We start from the raw sequence: 12,324 nt of genomic DNA, 5'->3' as shown, positions 1-12,324 counted from the left end.
TCATATATAAAACCCTCAATTCACAACTACATCCCTCATAACTTCCCTAGCTATCATCCTAAGAGATAGAAAGAAAGAGCTATTCTTCTTATTTATTTCAATGGCCAAATTTTCAACACCCCATTATGATGCTGATCCAAAGGCCATAGAAACAATCAAGGTATTCTAATTAACCATATAGTTTCATCTCTTAAATGATTTTTTCCAATTTTGTCCATTAATTTATTAAATTACATACTTTTTTAGGGTACTTTTGTTCGTTTTGTGTCTACTTAACTTTGAAAATTTTTAAAACTTCTACGATTCATGGTACCTATTGAGCTTTAAATGCAACTATACTCCATGTGATATTAGAAAATATTTTGGATAAAATAGAGATGTAGTATTTATTAAAGTTGCCTTAAAAGTTTTGAAGATCAAATAGACATTATGCTTAAAAATAGGATTTTATAGTTATTATTGGATGGTGACGATATAAACGGTATTGATGTCCATATGTATGATTGAAATTTTGTAGGGCATCAGAACCGTGTTTTATCCAAGAGCATTCAACATCACATGGGGCAATGACAATCGTTACTGGCGTTTTCCTCAAAATATTAATTTGTAAGTATATCTTTTGTTAAATCCATCAACCAAAAAGTTTTAGTCGATGGATTATTGTAAGGAGTTTGAACGTAAGATGTCTTATTTTGATATCATGTTTAAAGATAATTGAATAACCCAAAAACTTAAATTGATAAATTATGGTACATTTAATTATATCACAACTTCAACATTAATTTTGAAAATTAAAATTCGATTGGCAAACTCAAATTTTGAATCAAATTACTCAATACACATAACATACCACCCAAGTTCATAGACTACTACATAATACTTTTATTAGAAACATCATTAGAAAAAAATAGAATGCAACCATGAAAATAAACTTCTAGAAAATGATTATGTGCACTCAGGTTGTACCTATTCCTATGCATTCATTTCTTTTACACATAAAACAATTAAAAACAATTTAATTTTTTTAAAATAAAATATTTGTCACATGAAAAATTTTGATGGGTAATTGTTTGGGCTACACAAAGATCCAAGTTGCACCAAATTCCATGTATACCTTTTTTTTAACAATTTTTTTTTTTTAAAAAAATAAAATATCTACTACATGACAAATTTTTATTGGACAACTACTTGGACTGCACAAAGATAGGTGCAACTAATCAATGTCTAAGTATTTTTCATAAGATGAAAACAACATCCGAAATTATAATAACCAAAATAGAACAAAGGTTATTGATAAAAATAAGATTTTAACCCTTTTTTTAGTAGGCGAGGAAATTTGATCATCGAATGTACGCCGTCTTCACTCATTAAGCCATATGTAGATTATGATTTATTTTGTTCAAAATTCTTACCAAGATTATACTATAACTTTACATAGGAAGGACCCAAAGTCAGTTGTGCAACTATTGCAAGTGAGTTGGCTAGAAGTGACATGTTCAACAGATAATGTGGAGGTAGGCAAGACCTATAAAGTGGGCTTCAATTTATCACTTCAACCAGATGCATTTGGGTGGAATGAGGTTGAGGTTTTCATAATGGCTAAGGTTGGAAAAAAGGGAAACTACATTTTCAAGAAGACTAAACTTGGGAACAAACCCACAAACACCACAAAGTTTTGTTTTCCTGAGGAGGGTTTGGAAATCAAAGTTGTTGCACCACCAAGCTCCCCAGGAGATTCCAGGCTGTATTTTGGACTTTATGAAGTTTGGAGTGGCAAGTGGAAGGGAGGCCTGCAGATTCATAATGCTTTTGTTCACAAAATTTAGAGTTGAATTTGGCTTCTGTTACACTTATTGTATTATCAAAATTTTTTAAGGATTACTTTTTTTTTTTTTATTATTATTATTCCTATAATTTTTTAAATAGATGTGTAATTTGGTCAGGAAGGTTTTAACCTTTTGAATTAAATATATTAACATGTGATTTTTAATTAAAAATAAAAAAATATTTTTTGGGTAGTTGTAAATATAGCAATCTAACACAAAAAGTATTAGCAGATATAATACAAGGTAAAATAATGCATAGATTATATAATAAATTTTAGATCTAGTTCTCAGAGTCTATTAATGATAAACTATCTTTAATAGGAGTCTATCAACAATAATGTCTATCACTTATAGGAGTCTGCTATATTTGCAACATTCTTTAAAATTGTTGTTATACACTTAATTATTGGTCCTAAAAGTACTCCCATTGCAATTATCTAGATAATTTCTCTCTCCTCCCTCGATTGTTTTCTCTTCATTTCTAATCGGACTACAGGGGTGTCGAATCCCTATGATCCAAATCAAATATAACTCCATGCCTATTCTAATTTAGTAGTAACGTGAAGCAAGGAGGACTGTAGAGGGCGATACTGATTTTTAAATTGAAAAGTTTATAGTACGGTAACCAGAGGGTTGTGATTGATGATTGCAAATTAAACGGAAATGCGTGAAATAAATGGCACAAAGTGAAATTGTGAACTCTAATAAAAATATGAGTGTACGAGTGTGAATATCATTAGTGCGAGAGGGATTCGGTTTAGTGATTGGATCACAAACCAATCGTTCATTAAAGAATCAGTGAAACTTAAGGAGCAAGACGTAATTTCGGGGATAAAACAACATTTGATCCAGCTGTTATTACGAACAACCTGTGAAGGTTCAATTTACTGATTATGGTTAAATTAAGTGGACACAAATATATCTACAGTGAGGAGAGTGCAACTATCAAGCTATAGTGGTGTGACTCGATAGTTATTAATTACATGACTAGGATTCATGTTTAAAATTAGGTGTGTGATTAATTTAATATTTGATATTAAGTTACTATTTAATAAATTGAATTTGTTTAATTAACTAAAAATAAAAAATAATTTTCATTTTATTTCATTTTCAAAAATTTAAATATTACTTTTTATTTTAATTAATTTTAAATTAATTAAAATTAAAAGATTAAGAATGGAAATTAAAATTTTGAACTTGGTAGTGGATTTTTTCACTTTTTGGTGAAGTAAGGAGGATTTTCTCCTAAATTACAACCTTGCCCATAATTCCATACATTTTAAGTGGCATCGATTGGTCTCTTGAGTGCCTACATGAAAGGGAATGATAAAAGTCTTCACTTTGGAGATTGAAGAGAAAAAAAGGCTGTTGAAAACTAGTTTCTGTAGAAATTGTTTTTCCTCTCTGAAAACCCACAACAATTCCTTCAAAAATTCAATTCAATTGTGAGTTCCACCTCTCAAATTCAAGGCTGAGAAATAGTAGAGAAGATCTCTTGGTGGTCCACGACTTCAATTGGAGAATATTGTAGTTCAAATTCATGTTTGAAAAGGATCTTCAAAGGTATGTGTTGAAACCTTCTTAACACCCTATGAACATGCTTATTTTGATGTCAAAATTAAGAAATTAGAATGTTTAATAATCATGTTTTCTTCTGCTGCATGTTTTTGTTTTTCCGACACTTTAGCCTTTAATCATCATCAAATATAAGGAGATTGTGTTTGTAGTGGAGAGGAGAAGAAAATAGGGTTGGAAATGGAAAAATAAACAAAATGGTTACATTTTTATTTAAAGAATCGCAAAGACGCCGCGATGCTAAGGGGTTGATAACTCCCCTTTTTAAAGCACATGCATCTTCTTCGTCAAAGTTTGTAGGAAAGTGCACTACAGGACAGCTCCATGGCACTACTTTACATTCCAAAATGTTGAGCTCTTAGAAAAATATGTCGAGCATGGCATCCCACTACTACAAAATCTACATTACTTGACACTTGTAGTTTTTAATTACTTGACGTTTTTATGGAAAAAAACCATCAAGTAATATGATTTTGGACAAAAAAATGTCAAATAAAAAGGTTAAAAAAGGGAATATTTCGAATATTTTCACGCAAACCTTTACTTGACTCGATTTTCGTGTCAAGTGAAATAAGGTCTTACTTGACACGATTCATGTGTCAAGTATAAGAAGCTCTTACTCGACATTTTTTTCGTGTCAAGTAAAAAGGTTAAAAAAACAGAGATTGACGGAATATTTCGGATATTTTTATGCAAATCTTTACTTGACACGATTTTCATGTAAAGTAATATAAGGTCTTACTTGACACGTTTCACGTGTCAAGTATAAGAAACTTCTATTTGACATTTTTTTCGTGTCAAGTAAAAGGGTTAAAAAAGCAGAGATTGACGGAATATTTCGGATATTTGATAGGCCTCCAATTATGTGCCACTCATCGTCTACTTCTATTAAGAGATCATGTAGCATTTGATAGGCGATCATATAGTGTTTGGTAGGCGATCGTATAAAAACTGGTAAGCGATTGTGTTGTTTCGGGTAAGCAATCGCATGGTGTTTGTGGGCGATCGTCTAGTGTTACTCAGTGATCGTGTAGCAGAGCTAAGCAATCGTGTAGTAGAGCTCAGCGATCATGTAGCAGAGTTCAATGATCGTGTAGCATTTGGTAGATGATCATATAGCATTTGGTAGATGATCGTATAGAAACTAGTAAACGATCGTGTAATGTTTTGTAAGCGATCGTGTAGTTCCGGGTAGGTGATCGCGGTGTGTTTGTGGGTGATCATCTAGTGTTACTCAGCGATCGTGTAGCAGAGCTCAACGATCACGTAGCTTTTGATAGGCGATCGTATAGCATTTGGTAGGAGATTGTATAGAAACTGGTAAGCGATCGTGTAATGTTTTGTAAGCAATCGTGTAGTTCCAATAGGCGATCGTGGGGTGTCTATGGGTGATCGTTTAGTATTACTCAGCGATCGTATAGCAGAACTAAGCGATCGTGTAGCATTTGGTAGGCGATCGTATAACATTTAGTAGGCGATCGTATAGAAAATGGTAAGCGATCGTATAGTTTCGGGTAAGCGATCACGGGGTGTTTGTGAGCGATCGTCTAGTGTTACTCAACGATTGTTTAGAGACTTTACTACTTTCATTTCCCTCTCAAATTAAAAACTCTTTCTCTCATCCTTTACTTTACTCAACGATCGTGTAGAGACTTTATTTTTTATTTCCCTCCCTCTCCTATTTTTATTTCCCTCTCAAATTTGGTTTTCCTCCTATCAAAATTATCAAATAAATAATATTTCCCTCTCCTATTTTCATTTCCCTCCCAAATTAAAAACTCTTTCTCTCCTCCTTCACCATCTCACTCACGATCTTCCCCTTCCCCCCAATTTTTTTCTTCTTCTGTGAGTCCGAGAACCCTAGCTGTTGTTAGCCTTCATTCTCCCCTCGCTTCCGTTCGCGCCGCTGTTATTAAGTTTTTCATTCCGTCGCATGCTCAGCTATGCTAGCCCTATCCCTCGTCGTCTGCTTAGTTCCCTTGCCGTCTGCTCAACTGCGGCAGCCGGCCAATTGTGCACATCGTTTGCGGGTCTTTAGCCCCGCCCAGATTTGTAGTCGAACGCCCCCAACCGCTTCCGTCGCTTCAGCCGTGCCTAGATCTATAGCCAAACGTTTTCGTTGCTTCAACCCCGCCCAGATCTATAGTTGAACGCCCACAACCACTTCCGTCGCTTCAGCCTCGCCTAGATCTGTAACTGAATGGCCCCAGCCCCGCCCAGATCTGTAGCCGAATACCCCCAATCCTTGTTTTGGGTAAGGTTTGGTAATTTTGTAGGTTTATATGCATAATCTTGATTATTGTTTGATTTTGGGTTAGTTCTGATAAAAATCCATTATGTTTGGGTCATAAATTCAGGTTGTAGTGAAGTTTGAAGATTTGTAGCGTGTTGTGCGGGGTTGCAATGTTTTGACTTTGGCAAATTTTGGTAACTTTTAGTAACTTGTTATTAAACTTTGGTTTGATGTATATTCAGACTCGACAAATAAATCAGTGTATGAGTGTTCTGTTCCTTTTTTCTTCTTTTCAGGAAAGTTGCTCGAGGCTCGATTGAAGCATCGATTTGAGCAAACACTTCGGGAAAATGTTTTGGGTGTATTTGAATGAATTTGTGATTTGGGTTTTAATGTATCATCTTCTGTAATGATTTGCTTATTTGAATGTTTAATGATGAGATTGATTTTGAAGTGTTGGAAGGAGTTGAGTTGTTGTCCAATAGGTTTGAGACCGATCTTGACAAGGTTTTGGTAAGTTTGGAGGTTAATATTAATAGTTCTTTGTTACCTATTGAAGTTTTGATATAATAATTGAGTTATTTTCAATTTTTGATGTTCAATTCAAAGATTTCAAGGGATTGGAGACACTGCCCAACAAAGTTAACGATGTTTGGATGTTTTGATAAGTATTAAGGCCTTGAAACTCTTTTGGAATTGTTACATAGTTGTTGGAATTTGCATTTTCTAACCATTATTATTGAACTTTTCGTCGGTTGGATTACATTGTTGTATTTAACACTTATTTATATATTTTGAAATTTGATGTTATCGCCCTTTATTCTATTTTGTAGGTTGACTTGCTTAAACATGGTTTGCCTGACCCTTAGTTCTCAATCTTTAGACTTCAAAGCTCAATATATAGATTAAATAATGTACTTTGTTGAGAGGTTATTTATTAAATAATTTGTCACTTTTGTGTTTGTTGAAAGTTGAGTTTTGTTTACAAAAGCAATAGTTGAGATTTTATTTTGTGCATGTACATGTGAAAGAGAAATATTGTTGTAATTTGTGAGGAGTGTTTATGGTTGAACATATGGATTTTTAGTGAATATATTGAGTTGATAGATCTTAAATGTATAATGTTGATTTATTTGATGTAATTGTATTGTTGGAATACAAAGCAGAAAATGAGAATATTGACTGGGGCATTTAATTTGAAAACAAAAAGTCATATACTTGACACATAAAAAACATCAAAGAGTATCACACTATACTTGGCACTCGAATAAACTTGGCATACCACCAATGTCAAGTGCATTATCTTTCTTGATACGAAAATTTTATCAAGAAACATAATACTTGGCATTTTTTCGGAGTCAAGCTATCACACTATACTTGACACTCGAATAGTTGACGCTTTTACAAGTGTCAAATATACTCTTTACTTGATATTGAAAAAATGTTAAGTAATCCAATTTCTGTAGTAGTGTCCCTACGCTACTGCCCTATGCTCCTTAAGGGGAAATTTCGTAATTTTGGCCGTTCTATCCCCATTTATGCAATTGAGCTACGATTTTGTTTATTTTAACACTTTGTTTTTCTCTAGCACTCCGTTTTACTTCTGAGATGTTCAGGATTTGTAAAATCATCAAATAAACACATTAAATGAATGAACGGTAGGATTTGCTTCCTCAATGGAAGCGAATGATTGCCTTTTGTCAATGAATTATGTTTTGGAAAGAACTCAATACCAGAGACATATATTGAAGGATAAACATAATTATAAACCTATAAGCATACTTTCTAATATACAAAGAGAAAGGGAAGAAAAAATGCTTACCCTTTAAGAAAACCTCCTCTTGTTTTTCCTCTCTAAAAGCAAGAATAATGACTTCAGTGAACAGGAACTCAAAGGCACCACCAACCAGTCTTCCTCACTATTCTAAAGATAAGAACTCGAATGAGGTGTGGACTCTTAAACTTTTGTGAGGGAATGGGAGTTTCATGAGAGAAATCTTGGGAGAGAAAAAATTGCAGAGAACAAAATACGTTCTGTAATTCCTAACAAAAAACCTATCTGTCTTTTGTTATGTGTAAGAGAGAAGAAGGGGAGAGTTATTCAGTTATGACGTTGAGTAATTCCCAAGGGAATTATTCCTCATCTGAAATACATTAAATCTAAATTAATGTAATTAAATTTAAAACTTCATATTAAATCACATTTAATATAAACATCATATTTTTTAATCATATTCAAAAAATATTCTCTCACATAAACCACAGTTTTAATATGAATTTTATTCACATTAATTTTATTCTATAGTTTTATATGAATCTCATTCATATAATTAATACTTGAATCCTATTCAAATATTTAGCTCTCCCGTCAAGCTTTATATTATAATGTACCCGTATACGTTACATTAATTTTATATCTTAAAATTAATTAGCAAGGGGACCTTATGGACCTACAGATTAGAAGCTTCAATGATATGAGATTAATTAATTAAACTCTTTAATTAAATTAATCAACATTCATTAACTGTCGGTCCCTCCACTCAAGAATGACAACTACACTTTACGCATTGTAAATATATTTCTATGTCCATTGATATAACCAATCAATAGTAAGTTGACCCTCCACAAATTGCTCATAACTATAGTTGGGTCAAATTACAATTTTACACCGAAGTTACATCGAACTCCTTAAATACTATCGATCCCTCTAATGTATAATTTGTTATAGTCCGACTATAAACTAGACCCTTTTTTGGCCACTGAAAGAGTGAGGTGTCTCATTGTTCAAGACTCGAAATTAGCCTTAAGAGGAGCAATTCATCTACTTACCTTATGACTGGGAAGGAGTGAATTCCATTTTGTGTTATAAAAAGAGACTAATCATTTCTTGGCCTAATCTGATAAACTCTTTGTATAAAATATCTCCACTCACATGTCTCTACATGAATGATCAGGTTCGTATAATTCGTAATAGTTTACAACAATTGTAACAATTACAATGTGAGTCATATCCATAGTGTCACTAGGATAAGGTATCCAACCTTATCCATATACTACATTTAGGGTATTGCTTAAAAAGGTCCACTTTTGTGTCACCATATACATGTTTAAGTCACATTAAGTAACCTAGGATCTTAGTTTATTAGATTTGGGTTAAGATAGATTAAATGTCAAATAAAACAACACTTTATTTTATTAAATAAATAATTCATGTATAAATAATTTACAAATTACAAAACCCACAATATTTAGGGCATCGACTCCAACAATCTCTCACTTATCCTAAAGTTAGTGGTTTGTACAAATACAAAGTAGAAAAAAAAAAGTATAGTATACAAAATAATAAACTAGGGCATACACTATACCTAGTAACATCTGCCATTTGCCCCAGACTAGATTATTCATGTCCTGTAGACCTAGACTCTCTAGGTGACCTTAAAAAACTTTAGCCATGAGAGCCTTTGTAAATGGAACATCAACATTGTGCTATAAAATGATCTTCGAGATAATCACATCCCCTCGCTGCACAATCTCCTGGATGAGGTGATATTTGTGCTCGATGTGGTTTATTCTCTTGTGGCTTCTAGGTTCCCTCGAATTTTTCACAGCACAACTATTATCACAATAAATAGGGATGAGCTTCAACATATAGGGAACAACTTCAAGATTTGCAAAAAATTTCTTGAGCCATACAATCTCCTTGGAAACTTCACAAGTTGTTGCATACTCTACGTTCATGGTGTAGTAAGCAATGCCACCTTGCTTTGTGCTTCTCCAGACTATAACTCTGTTGGATTTAGTGTCCTAAATCTCATGTGTCTTGTAGTTTGTAAATATAGATCATATATTTAATAAAATAAAAAGTATTTTATTAACATTTAGACTGTATTAATTTAATCCAATTAACTAAGATCCAAAGTTATTTCATGTAATTTAAAACATGTATGTGGTTTCAATAAAGGTGGGTCATGTTTAAGTAATAACCTAAATAGTCTATAATAGATTGATAAGGCTAGATACTTTATCCTAGTGATGCTATGAATACGACCTACTTTGTAGTTGTTACAATTGTTGTATAGTGCTACAAATGATCTGATCCTGATCGTTCACGTGGAGACATTTGAATGGAAGTATTCTATACAAAGAGTTTGCATAAAACCGGATCACAAAATGAATAGTCTCTCTATATAACACCGTTCATAAAAGAAACGTACATCTGTCATCAGTGGGAGTGGTTAAATCCGTTCTCAAGTATGTTAAAAGAACGAGAAACTATATGCTTGTGTATGGTACTAAGAATTTTATCCTTATAGCATACATTAACTCTAGTTTTCAAACATAAGGATTCTAGGAAATTCACATCATGATCAGTGTTTACTCTGAATGGATGAGGCATAGTATGACACAACATTAAACAAGAATGCATTGCGGATTCCACGATGGATGTAAAATATGTAGTTGCTTGTGAAGTTGCTAAAGAAGTGGTCTGTCTCAAGAATTTTCTGTTGGATTTGGAAGTCATTCCAAAAATGAATTCGCCCATCTCCCTATATTGTAATAATAATGGTGCAGTGGAAAACACCAAGGACCCTTAAAGTCATAAACAAGGAAAACACTTGAGTGCAAGTATCATCTCATTAAGGAGTGCAACAGAGAGATGTGATCATCACACAGATTGCCTCGGAGCACAACGTTGCTAATCTAGGCCATCTGGAAAGCATGGATCTACAATAAATGAGTTATATAATCTAGGGCAAATGGGATATGATGTGGGTATATTGTATGCCCTAGTTTATTGTATTGTATTGTATTTGATACTGTTCACTCTTTCACTCTAGGACAAGTGGGAGATTGTTGGATTTAATATCCTAAATCTTGCGTATCTTGTAGTTTGTAAATGCAAATTATATATTTAATAAAATAAAAGGTATTTTATTAACATTGAGAATGCATTAATTCAATCCAATAAACTAAATCCAAGGTTATTTCATGTAACTTAAAACATGTATATAGTTGACATATAGGAGGATCATGTTTAAGTAATAACCTAAATGGTCTGTAGTAGATGGATAAGGCTGGGTACCTTATCTTGGTGACACCACGAATACGATCGGCTTTGTAGTTGTTACAGTAGTTGTTACAGTAGTTGTTAAGTGTTATAAATGATCTGATCATGATTATTCATGTGGAGACATGTGAGCATGAGTATTTTATACAAAGAGTTTGTATAAGATCAAACGACGAAACGAATAGTCTCTTTATAAAATACTATTAAAAAGAGACTTACATTTTACTAGGATGACCATAGATGACTTGACCTTGATCTTGAATGAGTTGTGAACTCCTATTTATGAGGGCAATCATTTGATCTATATGGGTGAGAGTAGTTATATTAGATGACTCAACAAGCCTACCATTTTAGAAATTTTTCTGAGCAAAGAGTTGGGAACAGAACTACACAAGATGGAATTCACTCATTCCCGATCTTAGGGAAAGTAAATAAATTTCTCCCTTAATAGCTGATTTCGGATCTTAAACAATGAGGCCTCAACCTTTTACTGGCCAGAGAGGTATTAGTTTATAGTTGGACTACAAACTTTTTGTTAAATAAAGGAATAAGTGCTACTTAAAAAGTTAAATGTAACTACAGGAGTAAAACGATAATTTGACTCAACTGTAGTTATAAACGATAATTTGTAGGTCCGTAAGGTACCCTTGTTAGCTTACTAAAGGATAGTAATGAGGAATGATTTGAATTGTTCAAATCAATTGAGGGAATTTTATATTAGTGAGATTAATATATAATGGTTAATTATAGATGCGATTTATAATTCAAATTATATAAGAGAGAACTATTTGAATGAGATTTAAACATTAATTCAAGTGAATTAGATTCATGAATAATTAATTATTATGATGTTAGAGAGGTGGATACATAAAAATATATGATTTTTTTCTGTTAATTAATTAATTATATATTAAATAAAATTTAATGTATGGTTATTTAATTGATGTGCAAATTAATTACTTAAATAAGGGTTATTAATTAATTAGCACTAATGGTATAAAAAGAAATATGTGGAAAAGGGTTTTAACCCTTCTCTTTATAAATATATCCTTAAATGCAAGGATTTAATTTGTGCAAAATACCTAGCCTCCACACCAAAAATCCCCTCTACTCTTACACCATTTTCTCTCTAACTCTTTATATTCAAAGTATTGGAGACCACTCATCCAATCCTTGGAATCCTAGAAAATAACAAGGTTATTTTTATGGTGGTGTCCTTGATCGTGAAAAGGTATTCGTGATCAAAGAAATGGGATTTTTCGAGAAGTTTGGGATTATACAAAGGTGAGCTACGTTTTCCCTTCTCTCCATCTTCAATAGCATGTTGAATATAATGTTTATTCTCCATTGTTCTTTGTTTGGACTGTTGTGATTTAGTTTCTTTTTTAAATGGAAAAACTATATGCATGTGATCTCATGCTGTTGGATTTTATGCCCAAGCACTCGTAGGTAGTAAATGCTATTAATTGATTGTCATCAATAAAAAGTTATCAATGTTAATTCAATAAATGTTATTGATTGTTATGTATTCTATTTTGTCCTAATAACCCTAAATCCAATAAACTAACATCTAGAGTTACATTATAAGTCTTGAACTGTATGTAAAGAAATATAGAAATCAA

At 32.7% G+C, this 12,324-nt stretch overlaps 1 protein-coding gene across 1 annotated transcript; it reads left to right on the top strand.

Moving 5' to 3' along the window:
• LOC120083448 (protein PHLOEM PROTEIN 2-LIKE A9-like) lies at nt 1-1,948 on the top strand. The gene is made up of 3 exons (XM_039039216.1): nt 1-160; nt 518-606; nt 1,439-1,948. The coding sequence occupies exons 1-3, from the start codon at nt 101-103 to the stop codon at nt 1,824-1,826; spliced, it is 537 nt and encodes a 178-aa protein (XP_038895144.1). The 5' UTR covers nt 1-100; the 3' UTR covers nt 1,827-1,948.
• Nucleotides 1,949-12,324: the final 10,376 nt, after the last annotated feature.

This window comes from Benincasa hispida, chromosome 8 (genome assembly GCF_009727055.1).
Source record: "Benincasa hispida cultivar B227 chromosome 8, ASM972705v1, whole genome shotgun sequence".
Lineage (NCBI taxonomy): Eukaryota > Viridiplantae > Streptophyta > Magnoliopsida > Cucurbitales > Cucurbitaceae > Benincasa > Benincasa hispida.
Note: the sequence above shows the minus strand (reverse complement) of the source record. Positions and strands in the feature narration are given on the sequence as shown.